Raw genomic sequence first — 23,061 nt, 5'->3', positions numbered from 1 at the left:
AAGTTAGGACTAATATAAATCTGTCACTGAAAAGAGGAAAAATAGTTCTTTAATTTGAAAATTGTCTTTCCAAATCTACCTTTTAGCATATAAGGTTTTCCATATTGCTAGATCTACAAAGTTTTATAATTGCAATAACTTTTGATTGCCATGATTTTTCACAAAACTAATTAGCTGATTGCAACCAGAATAACAAACTGAATGATGTGAGTAATAAAAATTTGTGTGTGTATGTGGGGATTTGTTTCTACAGTTTTGATAATTCACATAACATCTGCTTAATGTACAAACTTAAACCTTCGACTTTTGAAAATTTTGTGTGGACCTTACTATTGGATATAGGAGTGTACTAATGAAGTGTACTAATGATGGAAGCTATCATGCTTTGTCATAGGACCACTCACATATCTGGGAATTTAATCCATATTCTTGTACCTTTGTTAACAATCTGCAATGGGACACCATGTGAAATGTTTTTTTGGAAATCTAGGAATATGGAATCTGCCTGTTGCCATTTATCCATAGCTCACAGAACATCGAGTGAAAAATTGACAAGCTGAGTTTTGCACAAACAATGATTTCCAAACCTGTGCTGATTTGTGGACAGAAGCTTTTCTGTCTCAAGAAACATTATTATATTTGAACTGAGAATATGTTCAAGAATTCTGCAGAAAACCACGTTAAGATTATTGATCTGTGACTTTGCAGGTCATTTCTTTCAGCCTTCTTATATTCAGGATGACTTATTCCTTATGCTATTTTTTGTTGTTATGATTATTAGTGAGGTTAGATGTTTAAGTTGAATTTTCAGAATTAGCTTATGATTTAGTTCAGAAGTCTTTACAGATGGTCGAGGTGAGGCAGCAGCTCCTGTGATCACAGGTTAGTGAACAGTCGGAGGGACTCCGCAGTGTGCAATTTGTCCCCAGGTAATGAAGCTGAAGCTGCAAACTTTCTTAGTAGGGGCATGAAATGGTGTTGACCTTGTAGCAGGCATGTCCCCAGATCACCAGATCCATCATTCCTATTTAAGTGCATACCATCATAACTAAAACCTCAATGACAATTAATAAAATAAGTAGTCAGTGTGTAATCTACCCCCTCCTTCCCAGTTGCTGCTATTGTTCACCAATGTGCAAAAGTCTTTTCTGACGATTTGACAGGAGTAACATTACAATAAACTTTTTAGTTTACTTATCTTTTCTTGTGGAATTGGCTCCAGTTGTTCTTGTCTAAGGGTCTGAGTCTTGAAGCTGAAATTCTCACATTTTAGGTTCTCATCATTCTAAATAATTATGAAGATTGTCGTTGCAATATTTTTGTTTTTACATTAATTTATTTTGTCACATTTTTGTGTAACACACAGTCTTTTGAATTTTCTTATTAACAAAGCCAAAATTACATTGTTTGCCCAAAATACAAAAATACATCCGATTACATCAGAGGCATGCTTACAACTACTTCACTCTGCAGTAATAATAATATTCCAAAGGATTTACAATTTTTCTTGACAAATGAATTTCTATTAGTGTCGATTATTTTTTCATAAATGAGTCCAGAAATAAACATATAAACAGTACTAGATTGCATAATTGATTATAGAAATTTTAAGTGTACCAAATAATTTGTAATTTCAAATGTTTCTAAAAAAAATAATAATTTTGACTGTACATTCAATGCTAGTACTTATCGATTGTCATATCGAAAATAAAGTAATGCCTTGTTCATAGATTTAAGCTTGAAATATAACATATCGTGTATAAAATTATATGAAATTTCTCAGAAAAACAGCTGAGATAATATTGACCTGTCTTAAATTCAAATAATAATACTGGTATCGACTACTACTGTTGAGGAAAAGTAATACTAGAGGAGGATGTCTCTTTACAAGAGGTAATTTGATTTGAGTCTCCCAGAAATCTTGTGATGATTTTTATGTGACTCCTTCCTGCTGACAACTCATTTCCATTCACTTAGCAAGTAATGGCAAAAGACATTTGATGGCTTGTTAACAGCTCTCTTCATGACTTATCCGTACTGAGAAATTACAAAACCAAACTAACTATTCCATATTTGGATATGGCCAGCGTCATAGACCCTGGAACTTAAATTGTTTTCAACTCTTTCAGTTGCTACTCTACGTCAGGGATGCCTCTTACTATGTCCTACATATGTGAGTACGTACAGTGGCCAAAGAATTGTGTGTCTGTGTGCTCCTCCCATATGAATGATTTCTTAAATGTGAAATTTAAAACTTAATCTAAAACTTCATCTTTCTTTTTGCTGTCTTCTGTTGCCATACCAAATTGGTCAGTGAGTGGTTGGATAGAGGCCTTTGACCTGCTTAGCAATTTTATGTAGGACCAGAATTTTCTTGAGTTCTTAGCTAGATTCTTTGCTAAGGTATGACTGTGGTAGTTGTACACTTTGCATGTCAATCTTTTCACAGGCGCATGAATCTCTGCAAAGTTATCCCTGTTGTCTTTTGTACATTCTCTTTTGTACCAAGAGTGCCTCTGTGTTTGCTTCCTCAGCACTATCCAAATTTTGTTATTAAACCACGGTGGGTCGTATCAGTCCTTTAATCCACTTACTCATACATATTTCTCCAGAGCATGATTTACAATCCATTTAAACTTTGCACATAATTCCTCTACTTCTATCATTTTGAAACTAAATGGTCTCCTTTCATTGTCTAAATCAGATGCTAGCAACTTGTTATCTGCTCTTTCTCACAAAAATATTTATGTAGCCATTTTGATTAACTAAAGTAACCATTGCTACAGTGATGACATTATGATCAATAATCCATGTCTTCATACTGATGCCAGCAATAAGGTTGGGTATGTCTGTAGCTGTGAGGTCTAAAATATTTCCACTGCATGTGGGCTTTCAAACTCGCTACTCAAGACAGTTTTCAGAAAACAGTACTTTGCAAAACTGCCTATCTGTATCCCCCTGCAATGAATTCGTAGACATTCCAGTCTATACTCAGTAGGTTAAAGTTGCCTCCAACTAATATTGCAAGATCTGGTTGTTTTCGCACTACTGAGCGTAGACTATCTTTAAGTGGTTCTAAAACTGCCACTGTGGAATTGAGTGGCCAGTAAAAACATCCAACAATTACCTTGATTTCACCTAGACCTGTTATACCCATCCAGATAACTTCATAGTCACACTCAAAATTGACTTCATTAGAGGCAAAATTTTTGTTAATTGCAATGAACACTCCCCCTCCTATGGCATCTAATCTGTCTTTCAGAGTTAATGCTCCATGACTCGTTGAATGAATGTTAGAACTTTCTACTTCAGGTTTCAGCTTGTTCTTAGCCCTGAGAATAATTTGAGTGTGAAAAATTTCCTGGAGGCCAGTAAATTTGAGAACTCTGTTACGAATACTTTGAGAGTTTACTGATAAAATTTTGACAGTCAGTGTGTCTGAACATGGTCTGAGTTCGGTATCTGTGTGTCATCTTGTGAGTGTTCATTAGAGTACCTCCAACTACTGCCTAGCCTAAAAAAGTACTCCACAAGTACTCTGGTATCTGACTAACTGCTTCCTTTTTGTAATGCACTCCCAACCTACCAATTGGAGTCCTACAGTTCTTGACCTGATAACACAGGTCCAGAAACCTGCAAATTAAAACCGTGTGCCAAACTGGAACTTGAACCTGGAATCTTTGCCTTTTGGAGACAAGTGCTCTATCATCTGAGTTATCCAAGAATGACTCACCACTGTCCCACAGCTTTACTTACTTCCTCCCGTACCTCAAATCCTGGTTTCCAAACTTTGCAGAATTCTCCTGAATACTTCAAGGGACTAGCATTCCTGGAAGAAAGGATATTGCGTAACTACAACCAGGAGGAATGTTTCCAGAATGAATTTTCACTCTAAAGTGGAGTTTGTTCTGATTTGAAATTTCTTAGCAGATTGGACAAGTTATTGTTGAACCTATATATTTTTGTGAAAGCTGATATTCATGATGTAGTAATATACAATTTCCAATTACACACCTCTTTATAAAGTAATTGTAAGGAGTGCTCAAATGGGAAGGTACGAAATATAATAACAACCAAATCGATCAAAATTTGCATATAATGCTTTCAGATAAAGTAGTGGGACATCTATCGATGCAAATGTAGTGTCGTCACCTCTCCCAAAAAGTTTAAACTTTGCCCTCAGCAGGCAAAGCAATGCTCTCAGTCTTTTTCAATGCCTGAGGTCCAATACTCATCGAATTCCATGAGCCTAATGAAACCATTAACAGTGACATGTAATGTCAGACACTCCGTAGCCTATGGAAGTCCATAGAGAGCAAACAGCTTGGGCTGCTCACAGACAAGGGTTACTAATCCCTGATAATGTGTGTTCACATGTCTCCAAGGTCACACAAAGTGAAATGGCCAAGTTCAAGTTGGAGTAGCTTGAACATGTGGCCTACAGCAAGTACATGTTACTCTGTGTCTTCCGTATGTTTGGCCTGCTAAAAAAAATCTCAAAGGGAAGTGCTTCATATGAGACAATGAACTGAAGGTCATAGTGGAGCACTGGCTCACGTCACTGCCACAGGAATTCTGGGAATAGAGTCTCCTTCAACTCGTGAAACAGTGGGATAGTTGTGTGCTCAGGCATCTGGTAATTACTTTTGAATAAAGACTTCAATTACACCGACAGTCTTGTTTCATATCTTTTCTTTTTAACACCCCGCACCCATACATCCTCAGTTGTACAGAATATTTAAGGATTTGTTACAGTTGCAAGTTACTATTCTCATAGATGATGGTCTTGGCGATAGTACTTTTCCTGGCAGTGAACAGGTTCTACAACACTCTCCATGTGGCGTATTGAGTGTAGCACCAAGCTTGTTTGCTTTTCCCTCACAGTCTTGCTAAACCAAATTACAAAAAAGGGGATGCACTGTGCTTGAGCAAGACCTGTACAACAACGTCTCCAAGGTTTGAATAAAGTTACTTTGTGAGAATTAGATGTTAGTGGTGGGGAGCGGTGCCCATTTGGCCAACTGGTGTCATTGTTGCTGGCTTCGTTGGTATTGGGGCGAGTGGTGGTGCATGCTACAGGAACTACTATGCATATTGATGATACTGTAAAGCTCATTTCGTGCATGCAGAGTAAATTATATTTTTCGGAAATGCTTTGCACTGTTTCTCCCTTCTGTAATAGAAAATTATTAATACCCGTAGAAGATTTTTCTCACATGCTATTGAAGCCTGGAATGGTAGAGAAATAACCTGAAAATGGTTTTCCAAACACTTAAGTATGAGTTGCAGAAAACTCATGTAGATGAAGATGCAAGTGAGATAAACTGTGAGAGCTGGGAAAACCATTTATTTATCCTTACTGTACTTGCTACAGATACATAAACTTGTGAGTTAGTCATGTGACATAACAACCAGCAGTCATGGCAACAAAATAATGGTTTGTAAATTAACAGAAGTTGATATTCTCTTGCTGACAGCTAAAAATTCTGCCATTTCTTTTATGAGCACACCATATCAAGTTTATGTGTTGAATGTATACTAGTTTCATATGATCTAGTCCATGGATAAGACCTCCATGTAATTAATCATGTTGTTGGACATGAAAGTCTAAACACCAACTGTAATTGATACTACGTGCTTAGTGACAGACTTAGTAAGTGAAATTCAATTTTTACTAGTTTTCATAAAGCTTGGTAGCTTAAAATTTGCTACAGGATATACATGAATCTCTGTGCGGATCAGTGTATTTCATACCCATATGTTACCCACATTTGAACCCAACATTTATATTTTTTATGTCTCTTGTGCATTCCTTTGATAGAGCTTTACTGCCATAACCTGCACAGCGATATTCATTCTCACTCATATGATTTCCGTTGAAGCCATATTGAAAGCTATGCCACTGTAATGATTAATACAGCATTTTGAAATGGCAACTCAGGGTGCTGCCATAGTTTGAGCCATCATACCACTTGTTGTAGCATCACTTTAGTTGCATGGGGACATGCGACTTAATTGCACTTTGGAAGATGTATGGTAGCAATAAGATGAGTGTTCAGCCATACATAATAAATGTTGCAAAGTAAGTAATTATTCAATTTAATAGAAAAAATTGTTAGATATGAACACAAGTGGTATTTGGTAAAACACACTCGTGGATACTTGCTGTATAAAAATCTCTGCTGTAAACAATGGTAAAGGATGTGTTGGTTGTTTTGAGAAATTACACAGTAAAATGTCAATGAAATCTCATAAGTAAGGTATTTCAAGTTCACCCATTGTAATTTTGTTATTCAGATAAGACATTGTTTTCAGATATATTTTGAAGTACTAATATATTTTTAAAATTTTAAAGAGCACCCAAAAATTAAATCTTAAAAATACATAGTGTCCACATAACATTGTTTACTGGTGAACTGGGTGCAGTTAACGTGGGTTAGCAGTGACTTACCACTGTTTACATGCTGAGTGAGTTAACAAAACACTACTGAGAAGCTTCACAAAATAAATACAAAAGTTCATAATTGTTTCAGTTTACAATACTAAGATTTTCAGTAACAATTCATGTGAGAATAAAGCAAAGTTACTGCAAAAATTTCTCTGCGATTTATCACACTATAACATTAATTTTATTGTTACCTTACAACACCATGTAAACAATGTTAAGGATGGCCCTTAGCATTTCTGCCATTACACTGTTATGTAGATTCACATGAATAAAGGCAAGGGACGAAACTTTACGTTGTTTGCTTGCTTAAATAATTATTTGCAATTACCTGATTAGCAACAACTTTTGAAGTGCATTTGCATTCATAAACATATTCAGGATGTTTATGTGAATTGGAGTTATCACATCTTCCTCACATTTGTGCAAATAATCTCTCAAAATGATTTTCCTGGACAAACACTATGCACATTACTACTACTGTCTCCCTTGGTAATGGCAGTTAAAATTGGGGTGCCTTTTATCAGTTTATTGTGGAATTATCAACTAATATTAATATCTAATCATCATATACCATATTTTACGAGCAATAACTCTGTTTCTTGTCATCATCTGTGCCTTACCTTAGTTTACAGCCAAGGTCTTCATATCAGACTCACTTCTGCAGTCAACTTGTGTGCCCGTGAGACCCACTATCTGAATTTAGTGAAATAACAAGCTGTTCAGCGTCATTTTACAGTACACATTCATTGCTCCATACTTTCATAATTAATTTCTACATATGTCTCTCAGATGTATGTCACTCTGATGACAGTGTGTGGTTCACAACGTCTCTTGCCAGTATTTCTGCTTTTGCCAGAAATAGTAAACTTCAACCACTGCTATTGCAAAAACCAAATTGCAAAAGGTGTAATGTGTCTACAATGCAAAGGATACACCTTTGCAGTTGTACCCACACCATCCCAAGCCAAAACATTTGGTTGTGTCATAATTGCCACGAAAAAGAATTACGTCTACAGTCCTATGCAAGTGAAATTTTTCTCAGTTGCTTGATGAGATACTTAAAAGACAAATTTGATACTATGGTCAAGGATAACTGATTCTTAAATGCAGAAGTCTAAAGACTGAAAGAATCTGTGTTCACCATACAGAAGAAAACACACGATAGTTCCGATTTAAATCATGTAAATTTGAAGACTACAGAGAAGACATATCAGTGCAAAACCTTCAATACTGGGGAGACTTCATAATCAAAATGTGCCACTCAGTTACAGAAAGAGCTAAAATAAAATGCAAATGAAAAGAATAAAGTATTTGTAGTAATGGGTACTAGCATGAAACAAGTAATGTATAAAAAAAAGAGCAAGATGATAGTAGGTCGAAACCTTGAAAAATTAGAAAAAAGTGCAAATTAGTCATGACAATAATATATGCAGATAACTGTAACATTGCTGAAACACTATGGTACGAACAAAACATTAATGCGCAAGTTACTTAAAACCAGAGCCCCTACGAATAAAGTAGCAAAGAACTGCTCCATCAGTGATCTGTACGTCCAGTGCATTTTATGAATGCCAGGGTCAAATGATATCTGCCTAAATGAACTAATATTTACTTGAAACACTGTATGGTCTAAACACCAAGTAAAACTAGAAGTGCTTGTAGATGATGCCTCATTACAGGGAATAGAGGAAGTTTTGTCTCAATAGGTTGGCAATATGGAACACCTTGTAGCATTCGTGTCTTAAGACACTGAACAAGGCCCAAGTCAACTACAGTCAGCTGGAAAAGGAAGCTTTAGTCACAATTTATGCTGTCACAAAATTTCCTCAATATCTGCATGGTAGAAAATATTTTCTTGTGACTGATCATAAGCTGATGAGTGCTGATTTTTGTTCAGCAAATGATGTTCCTGATCATACAGCACAGAGGCTACCATGTTGGTCACTACATCTTTCCAATTATCAGTATGAAAGTGTTTTTATTGCCCTATGGCACAGCAGTGCAAACACAGACATTCTGTCTCATTTGCCTATGGGAAATGATTCTAATTTTGACACATCAGACATTTCTTGTCTTCAGATTCCTCATTCTGATTCACAAGCACTGAAAGCTTTTCCTATTGATCCTTGGCAGATTGCACAGGCTACTGAACAGCCGGCCGAAGTGGCCGTGCGGTTAAAGGCGCTGCAGTCTGGAACTGCAAGACCGCTACGGTCGCAGGTTCGAATCCTGCCTTGGGCATGGATGTTTGTGATGTCCTTAGGTTAGTTAGGTTTAACTAGTTCTAAGTTCTAGGGGACTAATGACCTCAGCAGTTGAGTCCCATAGTGCTCAGAGCCATTTGACCCATTTTTTTGCTTCTGAACATGGTCCATCACTTGCTCAAGCACTTCATTTGGATGAGGTAGACTCATAATCAGAAATCAATCTCAGATGCATTAGTTAACAAATACCAAGCTCTTTGCAACAGCCTTTCTCTTCAGAATGAGGTAATTTTATTGCATTCTCGTAATGAACAAACATGAGACCCAATTCTCGCATTTGTGCAACAACATATGCTGAAACTATTACATAGAGGGTATTGGGGAATCATTAGAATGAAGCAGCTAGTGTGCCAGCATTGTTCGTATCTCAGACTAGATAAACAGATAGAAGATATGACTGCCGTAATAACTAGCCAGTGCTGCACCAAGAATTATTTTTTCTTTTTAATATTCATGTTGATTTTGCTGATCCTTTCTGGAATGTAAGAGGGCTCATTATAGTCAGTGCATTAAACAAACATCCTTTTGTCATTCCAGTGCATTTGGCATCTAGTGCTAGCACTAGCACTATCGCTATCGGAGCACTCAGTTCTGTCTTGTGTCTAGAAGATTGTCACAGGCAATGGTTTCGGACAATAGTCTGCAGTTTTCTTCTCTGGAATTTCCACAATTTTGCTAACAAAATGGAATTCAACATATCCTAATGATATTATTCTCTCCTCAATTGAACAGTGAAGTTGAACATTTCTTTCACACTTTGAATGCCCTGATGTCCAAACGTCATGCTTTGAACTCGAGGGATGATGCTTTGTTGTTTTTTCTGAGGAAATGGTTCAAATGGATCTGAGCACTATGGGACTTAACTGCTGAGGTCATCAGTCCCCTAGAACTTAGAACTACTTAAACCTAACTAACCTGAGGATATCACACACATCCGTGCCTGAGGCAGGATTTGAACCTGCGACCGTAGTGGTCACGCGGTTCCAGACTATAGCGCCTAGAACCGCTCGGCCACTCCGGCCGGCTGGAAGGGAGCTAAAAGACCAAAGGGAAATGGTTACTGAAGTTACTGATGGGACAAACAATCAAAAGAGAAAAAGAGACAGGAAGTATGGAAGCATATGGCAAGTATTGACAGTCAGTGTTACTCCTATTGCATTATGCCTGCTCACAATGCTTCCCCATCATAACTTTTGTAGGATGTTTCAATGAACCCTCTGTCAGGGTGTGAATTGAAGATTAATCGTGTAGACATGGCTGCAGATGTTCATTCAAGATTAATCATGTAGACATGGCTGCAGATGTTCATTGCCACCACACTCTGCTGTTTCTCTTTCACCTTTGCCATTAACTTCCAATGAACTTCTGCGTGAAGGACAAAATTTTCTGTAATGTCCATAACAAGCTTCACAACTGAGAGTCTGGGGTCATCACCCGGAGATTTAGCTGTGCTCATACATTATTGACAGTGCATTGGGCACCCATCATTGGCACCAAAGCCTACATTGTTTCTGTGATTGTAGTGATCCTGATGTAGGTTTTAATTTTTCAGACACCCTGCCTCCAATCCAGCCTGCTGCTATGAAGCAACCTTTGCTGGTTCCTGATCAGGGTACATGGGTCTTCCGATGGCTCTGTCATGATTGATCCCTGCCTGTCTATGCAGCTAGTGCTACCTCCACAGACATTGCTGCAGCCACTGCTGCACCCTTTGCTGTTTGTAGTGATGGCAGTCACAGATAACGAGCCTTCCTGCAGTCACAGTTCAGTATCAATGCTGTAACCACCTGTGCCATTGAATGGATGTCCTACCTTCTGTTTTTTGGGAAATGTTCATGGTGGTTAGCAATATGAAAGTTGGGATGCAGGTTGATTGACACCATTCGCCACAACGCCACAGCCAACCCCATCAGCAACACCACAGCACAGACACAAACCTCCCCCTCGTCATCGTTGACAATCCCACTATGCAATGAATGGACGCAATGTTGGTGCGGTGATTGGTGATAGGCAGGAGATGCAGTTTTCAGTATAGAATGGTATCATCATCTTCATTGATGGCATGCAGCTATAAGGGAGACAGTGTATGTACACCTTCCACCAGCAAGCTCGCTCTTTCATTGCTCGCTGTCTCCTGTGGGGGGCGCCACATATATGTGCCACCAGAGGGTACTGAATTCACAAGACATCACTGCCTGCAACTCTGATTTTTTGAACAGCCACACTCAGAGTTTTGACCCAGATTCAGTGACTCTTCATACTATTATTAACCATAGTATGAAATACAACAGTCAGAAAATGTGTCGATGTATTTCAGTGCTATGAAGTGTTACTAGCACTTAGAGACTACTGGGTAGCATTAGTTTGTCTCTGTCAAGAACATTACTCTCCTTTATATAACTCAGCACCAAGAAGAACTCACACCTATTAAAGTTACATATATTTCAATATTTAGGTGTAAATATTGTAAATAAACTTATTAATATGTTACCCTTTTGTAGACGTCTGATTGTCTTTCTCAGCCATTTCGATCACTGACACACCACACTGCACAGTTCTTTGATGATTGTGAATGAGAATTGAATTCACTGGATAAATTTAATTGTAGACTGTGGGTTTGAACATGATGTAGACTGCCACCCTCCTCCCCCCCCCCCCCCCCCCCCCAGACAGAAAACTGCACACAGCTGTCAAACCATCTGTGATCTTTCATTGGCATCTGCATCGTGGTCGTCAGCAGCACACGTAATCAGCTGGCTGGTCTTGGAATAACAGTGTCCAGGTCCACTTGTCCTTGGAACAGCAGTATCAGCTCCACTCATCCTCATATCTTTCCAAAGTTATTGGCAGTGGCACGATACTCTTGTGCACCCACTCTCCATCAGCTCAGTTGAGCCCTCTTCAGTGGATTCACCTATCTCTTTTAGTCTCTCCGCTGTCCTGTGAGCATGTCACCAAGTGCTGTGTTATGCTTCTGGTCGGAAGAACTATGTTAGGGTAGTTGACTTTAGTTTAATCATGCTCTAATTTCATTTAACCAGAGTGTAGGCCACATGACAGCTTTGAACTACAGTAATGAAAGATTTTTTTAATAAACCTGGATATCTGTTGTATGAGAAAGAGACGTGACTGGAAAAATAATTCATTCACCTTGTAAGGAGTTCTTTGATGTCATAATGTATTGATATTGTACTCCTTAATAATTGCTGACTTTTGGAGGGAGAAGAGTCAGCAATGGGCTACTGTGAGGAGTGATCACATGTCACCACTAATCAGTAATGTGCAGAATTTGATAGACAGTGGAATTAATAGTTAAAAAGTGTTATGTCAGTTAGTAGAAGAAAAGTATTTCGGGGAAAGGCATTCTGTATTCGTTAAGATTTGTGGTTGGTACAGTGTCATGTAGAAATATCAGTAATTGTCATGGAGAAAAGTTGATACAGTTTTATGTTTGAGAATTTATAATTGTCGTAGAGACACATATTGACACCAGAACATAAATTAACCCTTTAACGGGCGCATTTTTTGTGGTGACTCAGCGAAGCTAATTTTTTTTGCATCGAATTAGAATTTTGATCAATTTATTATATTTTATTTTTTGATAATTTTATTTTTGTGATTTAGGTCTAAAAATTATGGTGGTAAGTATATCACACAGCACTTTTTTAAACCTTACATTTTCAGTGGTAAACCGATTTCCCTCTTGCGAGCTTTACACTTTGGTGGGAAGAAGATATCCCATTTCCATTTTATAAGCTGTAACATGTTGGCATTACGTGTAAAAAAATTTTAAGAAGGCGGTGATTTCTTTTTATTTTACTTTATTTCAAAAACATTTACATTACAAATTTACAAGTAATAATTCTTTTTCAACAAAATGTTCAAATGATTGTTACATTTTCTTTTTATTTTCTGTGAAACTGACGGAAGCATAGTTCAATACACAGAGGTACGTTGCAGGAGCAACATACATATTTTGTTCTCTTGTCGCAAGCTTTTGTTGAACACTTTCGGCACCGTCTGTTGGTTGTTTCTAAAACAGGCATATGATCGCCTACTTTTGCCAGTTGAACATGATCTGGTACGGTGTTCTTCTTGGTTAGAATGGTTACTGGACGTAGCAGTCTATCAATTGTTTTGCGAGTCATAATCGAAAGTTCAATTGATCATCATATCCCTCATGTCCTTTATTAGTTTTGTACAATATAAAGGCATTTACAACTGCCATGTCTAATAGGAAATAGAGAATCGGATGCCACCACTTAAGAGAACGTCGACCTATTGCATAACGTTCTCTAAGTTCATCAAAGTGATCTACACTTCCCATTATGGTATTGTATGTTGCCACAGCTGTGGGACACGTAACCATGTTGGTTGTGCCATCCTTATTCTTTCTTGAGACAAGTGTGGTATCTCTAGGATTGTCTGAAGTTTTCAAAATAGTGACAGGTTTGTTGTCCATCCATTTGATAGCTGCAATGCCACGTTTGAATTGAAACTGAAATTCTCCTCTTTTCAAGGTACATTTATCTTTCATCATTGAAGGAAGCCCTTTCCGGTTTGCTCTGACAGTCCCTATGGAGTAGATTCCATTGTTCAAAGCATTTGCATTAGATTCACTGTGGTGAAGAAGTTGTCAAATGCTACTAAACTGTTACTGTATTTCAGGTCTTGGGTGAGGCTAATGACCACATGCTCTCCCAGGGAATTTTCTGTACATCCGTCATTTGATTTTCCTGTGTAAATGTCATATTTTATGACATAGCCAGCCTTTGAATCTGCTAAACACCATACCTTGTATCCTCGTTTTACTGGCTTGAGAGGCATATACTGCTTGAGCGAAGACCATCCCTTGAAAGGTATCATGCTTTCATCCACAGCTAATACCTTACTAGCAGTGTATGGCTTACGAATTGTGTTGTTCAGGAAGGTTATAAGAGGTCTGACCTTGTGAAGTTTATCGTGGTTTGGATGCCCTCCTGGAGGATTCAGCCTGTTGTCATTTATGTGAATAGTTTCACACATCTTTTTGAAACGTTTGCATGTCATAGGTTTCGATATGTAAGGCTGAGCTAAGGCAGGTTCTGAACTCCAGTAGTGCACTACACTTGGCAACACAACCACACCCATGAAGATATTCATTCCAATCCAGGCCTGTAACTCCTCTACAGATAAATTTGTCCAGTTATTTGTTGACTCACTCACAGTCTGACCAGATTGCCATTTTTGTTTCTGTCATTCTGCATACAGATTTGTCTGCTGAATCACATACTCCAGCATCTCATTGGTAAATGAAGAAAGGGTGTAGTCTCTCTCTGTGCTGTGTTTTGTCAATGGGTGGTTGACAACTGGTTCTCCTTTTGTATCAACACAAAGAAAGTCGAAAACAGCAGTGTCATTGGACCATTCCTCTTCTGCCAATGGCTCTTCTGCACTTATGGTACTGTCACTAGAAATATCGACGTCCGTGGAGCAAGAATTGTTTGCACTGTTATTGATATTAGGTTGTGGAAGCAAACACAGATCAACGTCTGAAGCAAATTCATCTTATGATGCTTCATCACATTCTATTTCAGAATCCTCAGGATTGCTAGGTAGTGAAAATAGCAACTCCAATGCTTCTTCTGGTGTGTATTTCTTAGTATAGGCGTGCTTCCTTGACATTTTTGCTACGAAAAGCAAAGAAAGATTGAGAGGCGAACAATAAGTGATAATATGATATTCCAGTTATATTTGCCACCAATATTAAAATTTACTTACCACAATGTGAAAACAGTAAAGCTATGAGCTGATAATAGTGACACTGACATATACTTCAGAAGCGAAGCAAACTCTTTCGACGACAGTAGTGATCCCGCGATACACACAAACTGATTGTTGTAGCAGTTTTCATACACCTGGTACAGTGTACTATCACACAATGTCAGGCAAATACAGCGGTGGTAAGACTTATTTCCAGAAGCATTGTAGTACCTCGACGTTTGTGGTAAGTATGCTTCCTAAGGACCACAAAAGACATTGTGGTATATATATTTCCAGAGCTCCTTTCAGAAACAACTTTTGGTGGTAAGCATACTTCCCAAGAACCCTGGGACCACCATTATCTGGTGGGATATATACTTCCCACAGTCCTAAAAGCTATGTTTAGCAACAAACAGAAACCAGAGCTAGTGCAGCGGACTTCCACTAGGGGCCAGGAGCATTCGGGAGTGGGAACACATATTTCCTTGAATGCAGTAAAGGAATAGTATTAGTGGGAAGTATATCTCCCACAGCCCACGAAAGGGTTAAAAGGCTTTCTGTGATCAGTGAATACCTGCTCAATTAATGTGGAAACACAACATAGTAATGCTCACTTCAGTGTGAAAGTGAAACAACAATAATTGCTAAATGGGACTGGATAAGTGTAAGTATTGTTAGGGAAGTATGTCACATGCAAAACAGACAATAAAAGGAAGTGATTTAAATTGTACTGTTATTATTTCAGACTGACGTTTTTCATTCTTTAATTAAATAACTTCAGTATGTGTGCAACCTAAAAGAGACACATTTTCATATCAGACACATAGTCAAGCTATTTTCATAATGAAGCATGATCTTTATGTGAAGCTCCCATACTTGAGCCTGATAGTCTGATATCAGCAAAATCGTGAAGAGACATTTAGTAAAGAAAAGAGTGACAGGGCCTTACAACTTGTTCTCTTGAAAATTTGTTATTCCGATATTGACCAGTCAAATATGCAGTATGTTGGTGAAAATTGCACCAAAATTCGGTTATCACAGATGAGATCATGATTTTTTGTCTGAACATAAATTAGCTTCTTTACTTCAGAAGTAAATATGACATAAAATTAACATTCAATTCTAAACATTTTTACTGTCTTCTTAAAGGGACACAACAGCTGATAGACTGTCTCTTTACGTCATTAGAATTTTATTACAAGTACAGTTTGATTCTTTTTCTTTCAATTAAAATATCAATGCTTTAATTTAATTAACATTTTTTATGTGTATTCACTAAGCCAGTAAGAACATCAGTATGACAACTTCCGATATTCTGCTACACTGTAGTGCACAGTACTTCACCATTTCTTAAATCCATATTGATTGTTCAGGATAATTTTATGAATTCTGTTTCACTTTTCTGATCGATTACATGCTGTTTGCGCAGATATTTTATTTAAAAAATTTGTAGTATAGCCACTGGGCAGAAATATCCTATCTCACCTTGTCTCCCCCTTTTATGTATAGGTTGAACTTCGGCATATTTCATCGTGTCAAGGAAGCAAGAAATGATTGATTTATTATGTGGCAGAGATGGGGTGCAATTTTGTGATAATTCATTATTTTTTTGGAATTTCATCCCAGCCCATAGATTAACATTAGAAGTATGGTTGAGACAAGATACTCTCTTAAATCATTAAAGAGTGCCCCTTTGTGTTTTACAGCCACTGTCCATTTGCAGATGCTTATGATTGTAAAAGTTAAATGATGAATTTAAAAAGTGTGGCCATTTTGTTGGTGATTTGTTACTAGATAATATTTAGAAATTGGTAACTGGAAATTGGTAATTACAAATCCCTAAGTTATTTTAGTGTCTTTCAAGAAACATTAAAGATACTTATTTTTTTAAATTTGTATTTTATTTCCAAATCTTTCACTGTTGTGATATTTTCATCAACACACCTACAATGGCGAACATTCCTCTTATGACGTCTTTTACTTTTGCTCCTCTTAAATAGATTTCTATTATTTTGAGCCCATATTTTTTCAGAATTGTGCTTTATTACTCCAAGGAAACCAGAAACCATAAAACAATTGAAAATTAAACAATATATTTGTATTAAGAAGTTTGCTTTTTTTCATTTTTTTTATTAGATACTTCAAATTGGTTATTCATAAATGTCTTATTTTCCTTCCAGAGTTGTGAATCGTTGTTACAAGAGTCTGGTAGCCAGACATCGTTTAATTCAGAATATACATGTCAAAATTCCCAACTATATTTTCCGGAATTGTGTGAGGCTGAAGGTTTTATACAGATTGGTCCTCAAGAAGAAACAAGAGATATATTTTTGTTCACAGTATTTATTGGCGACTCTGGACATTTGAGCTCAGTAAGTGTGTATGGCAAACATATTTTACTATAAAGAGATTGGTTAAACAACTGTGAAATTTGATTTTTGTGCAGTTGATTTGTGTGTTTACATTTATTGTGTAATACCATTTGTAAATATTCATAGCATATGAGAACTGATAAATGGAAATGTTTTGTTAGTATGTAAGAATTTAAGAAAGGAATGTTCCATATATTTTTGTTTCCGTCATTATGCCAGAATGAGAAACATGATTGAATTTATGTAACTTTGCTATCCTCTTCTCCCACAACCTCTTCGTGTCCTTGATGAAGTTTGTCTTCCATTCCTCTGACCAGGTCCTTTTGGTTCCAGCTTTTGCTTTGTCTGCAAACGTATGATTAAAACTTTCTGGCAGATCAAAACTGCATGATGGACCAGAACTTGAACCTCTACCTTTGCATTTTGTGGACAAGTTCTCAAATGACTGATCTATCTGATCGTGACTCGTGTTTCCCTCAAAATTTTGCTCCCACCAGTAGCTCTGTCGTATCTGAATTTGAAAGAAGAGCATTGTTGCCGGGATGAATTTCCACTCAGCTGCAGAATGTCTGTTAATTTGAAACTTCCTGGCAGATCAAAACTGTACTGGACTGGGATTTGAAAAGGGAAACTTTTCCCTTTCAGGGGCAAGTGCTGTACTGAGTTAACTATCCATGCCATTTCTGTGCTACATTTTTTCTTACAGGAATGCTAGTCCAGCAAGGTACGCAGGTGGATTTTCGAAGATTGGAGAAATGTACTGGCAGATGCAAAGCTGTGAGTCATGCTTGAATGGCTGCAGAGAGAAAATTCATTCAGAAAATTTATGATCCTCAACAAGTGTTTTGAATGCAGATTTATTCTGTGCTGTGTCACTTGTAATGCCAGTGTTCCAAGCAGCTCATTGATCTCGCCTTTCATTGTGATGGCAAGACTTAAGGATTCCTTTGATCAGCCTGATATTACTCATTGTTAGAATGTAACTTCAGTATTTAATCATCTTTTTCTGAAAGTGTGAGATATTTTCTCAAAATTCTGATATTATTCCTGAGATTCCCTTTACATCTGAATTCGCCTATTCAGACACAGCCAAATGTGAGGGTCATTGCAAAAGTCATGGCAACTATTTGTTGTCTCGAAAATGGTAACAAATAAAAAACTTCTGAAATATGCAGATGGAAAGTTAGTTCATATGTAAACATTACTTGTAGGGAGATAGATGAACATACATATTGCCATAAAGATGTAACATGAGAAGAAAGATGAAACAAATTTTGTCGTTTCAAACATATTTTACCATCAGTTGCAACAACACACCCTAGTACATTACAAACTATGTGCATTCCATGGCATCAGGAGTCTCCCCAAGAATCCACAGTAACATAATGTGATACTAGATGGTAGTTCTTTCCAGGAGAATGAAGCATGAAAAGAGACCACAGTGTGAGTTGAGCAGCTATTCAGTAGGGATGTTACCCAACTTGAACAGTGCTCTTACGTAAAGATTGCAGTTCACCATGGAATGAATGCATGATAAAGACACAAGTAGCTTCTGAAAGTGGCAGGAAATACTGCTGTACCATACTGAATGGTTGCTCAGTGGGTAGATGCTGTCAAGCTTGGCAGAGGTGCAATGGGCGACATGCACCAATCCAAGCGGCCTGTCAGTGTGCATATGGCTGTGCTCACCCAGATCATCCAGAGCTTGTGTACAGGTACTGAGAAGATAACAATCTACAGGATTTTACACAATGAGCTACACATACATAAAGTTGCTATAAAGTGGGTGTCTCATGCACTATGTGAAGTAGAAAAGTGAAAACATTACAAAACTTCTCATGTGGATCTAGCACATTGTGAGGAGGAGAGAGACAATATGCTTGCAAGAATCATCACCATGGATGAATTCTGGGCCAGAGCCTATCAGCCAGAACTGAAACACCAGTTCCTTAATGGTGTCATCCAGGTTCACCACACAGACAGAAATTTCATCACAGTGCTCTTCTGTGAAGTTAATGGTCATTATAGCTTGTGACATTAGAGGAGTGGTTTTTGTGCCATTTTGTTCCACGTGGACAAACTGTTAATGCACTGTACTACTGCTGCACTTCCCTGCAATGAAACCTATGACAGGCTATTCAGGAGAAATGTCCTGAATGGCTACACAATGCATTAATTCTTCAGGACAACATGAGAGCACATACAGCAATGTGTGTGTGGAATGTGCTCAAGCGATGAGGATGAGAAGTACTGGATCATCCACCATATTCACCAGATTTATCACCTTGTGATTATGACCTTATACCAAAACTGAAAGAGCCATTGTGTGGAAAACACTTTCAAACATGACAACATTGCCACAACAATGACATGTGAGATGCGATGATTCACTCGTGGTGAGGCCATGGGTATTCAGCATCTTCTACAGCATTGGCAGTGTGTGACGGATTTGTTGGGAGATTATTTTGAGGGACTCTGAGATGTCACAGGTTCATGTTCCTGCCCTGTACTATTGTATACCGTTGCAAATGACAATAAGACACATTTCAAAAGATCAAACTTGTTTCATCATTTTTCTCATGCTATATCTTTATGGAAGTGTGTGTGTGTGTTCATACATCTTCCTACACACAATATTTACATATGAACTAACTTTCCATTTGCATACCGAGCAAAGTGGTGCAGTGGTAGCACACTGGACTCGCATTCGGGAGGATGACGGTTCAATCCCGTGTCTGGCCATCCTGATTTAGGTTTTCCGTGATTTCCCTAAATTGCTCCAGGCAAGTGCTGGGATGGTTCCTTTGAAGGGGCATAGCTGACTTCCTTCCCCATCCTTCCCTAATCCGATGAGGCCGATGACCTCGCTGTTTGGTCTCTTCCCCCCAACAACCCAACCCTCCATTTGCATATTTGGAATTTTTTAATTTGTTTTGCCATTTTTGAGACATAAAATATTTGCCATGGTTTTTGAAATGACCCTCGTATTTTCATTGGAATTTTTCTTTCTTGCTTTTCTGTGCCTTGATCGGCCTCTATTCATTAAGATTACCCATTTTTGTAATCCTTGTGACATGATTAATGTGTTTTAATGTCTTAGTTTTGCATTCTTAGATAATGATTTTTGTTATCTGTTTCAAATGGTTTTGTAGGCATTTTGTAATGCAGAGGTTATCTCTCTGTTTGGTTCAAGATTTAATCCTGAAGATTAGATAATTACTCCTAGGTATTTGAGTGAGGTACTTCGGATATTTTGGCAAACTGAGTAGTCCATCAAGATACTGCAAAACTATTTCCCATGTGCTGAATCTTTATATAAGGTACTTGGATGCCAGTTTTGACTTCCATTTTAAGAATTTTTTTAGGGAATGAGTTGCTTTGTTTCTGTTGTCATAGAGGAATGTTAGGTCATGAATTACATTTTAATACAGCCTGCAATAGTTTCTGTTTCTCTTTTATTTGATAGTGAGGTTAGTACCCTGCTATGTCCACTATTAGCATCCAGTACGAGGTGCCAGGATGTCACAAGGACCTGGCTGCTGACATCCAGCCAGAGATAAAACCGTGCTCCCAGTTGAATGCAAGGCACATCAAATTCCACTGTGTTAAAGTCTCCAATTCGCTTGCACTATTCTTTCATGACTTGGTTGTATGGTGGATTTCAGCTGGACTATGTTTTTTATTGCTATACTACAGATTATTGACAGATTTGTTTGCTGTGGACAATCTAGTTTATTTTGTTGGTGTATTTGACAATTTACAATGACCTAGTGTGGACTAGAATTGTGTACTATCCAGTGATTACAGTGTATCTACTTTTTAGTGTACCAATATTTTATGTGCAATAAAGAGTGTGTTGCACCATAGCAGGTGTAATATTGGTGACAGGGATTCAAACTTAGCACATGTGTGAGGAAAACAGAGTATCAGTGATCATGAATCTTGAACTCATGAAACTACGGAGTAACAGCTGCAACTTCAAATGCAACAGCAGGCACAACAAGAACAATGAAAGTAACAGCTGCAATTTCAAAAGGCAATTCTGGAGCAACAGCAGCAGCTTGTATTGCTGCAACTCATGAAGCTAGAACAGCATCCCATGACCATCACCACCTTTTATGCCATTTCATCCAGAAGTCAAAGACTGGGACTTACACTGCAGCCATCTACAGCTCCACTTCCAAGCGAGTAGCATACCGACATTGCTAAACAGAGTGCTTTTCTGATAGCTACTAACCCTCAAAATATTGTGTCTTCTACAAAAATTATGTCGTCTTGATAAACTTGAGTGCTTGGGTTTGTCTAAAATCCATAGTTTGCTCCCTAAACATTAAAGCAGCAAGCACATTTTGTAGCAGCTAGGCTTGCATTTTTTTCATTGTTGCAAGAAGTCGCATCGATCATATGCTGCATAGCATCTCAAAGAGCTGACTCACAAGTGTCAGTTGGTATATGATAATCAAAATTTTAAACAATCCTATGCTGCATAGTATATGATGATGTAATAATTATGTATGCACATGCACACTCCACATTGGAAGAAAATGATTCGAGGAGTAAGAAGAGATGCAGATGTCGTCTATGTGGACAAACTAATAACGAAGTTCAGTGAACTGTGCTATGTGTAAAAATTCACTTGCAAGAAACATCTTACACACACATGTAAAACATTTTAGTTAAGGTTAGGCATAGAATAATAAAATCAACACATGTATCATTTTCAAACAATGGAAACCCCAGATAGGAATATCAACAATGCAGGAAAAGACAGATTGCTACTTGCTCTAAAGAAGACACGTCAAATTGCAGACAACACACACACAGACACACACACACACACACACACACACACACACACACACACACACACACACAAGCAAGCAAGCACACCTTGCACACACACGACTGCCAACTCCAACATCTCAGGCCGGGGATGCTGGAGTTGAGGTGTGTGTGTGTGTGTGTGTGTGTGTGTGTGTGTGTGTGTGTGTGTGTGTGTGTGTGTGTGTGTGTGTGAGTATTTTACTGATGAAAGCTGTGACCAAAAGAGTTATGTGAGAGTCATTTAACTGTGGTTGTCTGCAACTTGACACATATCATTTTAACACTTTCATTGCTGTGGGCATGTATACATGTATACACATCTTGCTACGGCCATCCTCATGTGTTGTGGACATGTAAACACACACTGCTTGGGTTTCCGTAACTACTACGGACATCTTAAGTGCATCCTGAGCCGGCAACCTCTCACAACTGCAAATGAGTTACTTCCATATCTCTGTGAATAAAAAAAGTTCCAAGTTTTTATCATACAACATATGTTCCTCATAGCATGTTATTATTTGCAGAAAACCTTGTTTCATTATCTTGAATCATTTACAAGATATGAAGGTTGTTATGATCACAGGATTTGTGATGTGCAAGGATGTGAATAGGCATGTTGCGCATGACCATCCTTCAGACATTAAACCCAATAACTCAAGAAGAAATGAGATAGCCTTCTTTCCGCAGTTTTAAATAAAAGTTTGATATCTTATCTACATTTCATTCACAGCATTGTATGAACTAAAATCAACACAGGAAGCAGCTACATGGGTAGCACAGTACTTGTGGCATGCACATGGTTTTTTTTTAGATTAGGTCCCTCCCCACGGGAAGCAAACCGTTGGCCTGAAAAATTACCATTTCATGTCAGTGATGTGGGTGCGCCAACTGTAAAAATTGTTAGTTCGCCTAAGCAGTTCATTCCAAAGGATTTAAATATGCTTAATCTCATGTTAGTAAATTGTCGAAGTGTCTGTAGCAAGATCCTCGAGTTACTCTCTGAAATAAACAGTAGTGATGCCAATATTGTGTTAGGTACTGAAAGCTGGTTGAAACCAGACATAAAAAGCAGTGAAATTTTGAACTTGGATTGGACAATGTTTAGGAAGGATAGGACTGATGCTATGGGAGGTGGTGTGTTCATTGCAATTAAAAGCTGTTTAAACGCAGTGGAGGTCGATACTGGGTTGGACCGTGAAATAGTCTGGATAAAGCTGTCAATCAGACAGGGACTGACCATTGTATTAGGATGTTTTTATAGACCACCAGCATCCGCAACAGATGTCACAGAACGTTTCAGGGAAAGACTTGAGTACATAGGAAATAAATATCCAAATTATCCATTAGTTATAGGTGGAGACTTTAATCTGGCATCAATTGACGGGGAAAATTACATGTTTATCACAGGGGG

General features: G+C 37.9%; 1 protein-coding gene across 2 annotated transcripts in view; it reads left to right on the top strand.

Annotated features, from left to right (window-relative positions):
* LOC126416703 (centrosomal protein of 120 kDa-like) overlaps nt 1–23,061 on the top strand; it is a 194,418-nt gene that overhangs the window by 77,968 nt on the left and 93,389 nt on the right. For both annotated transcript variants that reach the window (XM_050084511.1, XM_050084510.1), the window contains exon 5: nt 16,635–16,826. In XM_050084511.1, the coding sequence (XP_049940468.1) occupies nt 16,635–16,826 (192 nt within the window). The remainder of the gene's footprint in view (nt 1–16,634; nt 16,827–23,061) is intronic.

Source organism: Schistocerca serialis, chromosome 8 (assembly GCF_023864345.2).
Source record: "Schistocerca serialis cubense isolate TAMUIC-IGC-003099 chromosome 8, iqSchSeri2.2, whole genome shotgun sequence".
Classification (NCBI taxonomy): Eukaryota; Metazoa; Arthropoda; class Insecta; order Orthoptera; family Acrididae; genus Schistocerca; species Schistocerca serialis.
Note: the sequence above shows the minus strand (reverse complement) of the source record. Positions and strands in the feature narration are given on the sequence as shown.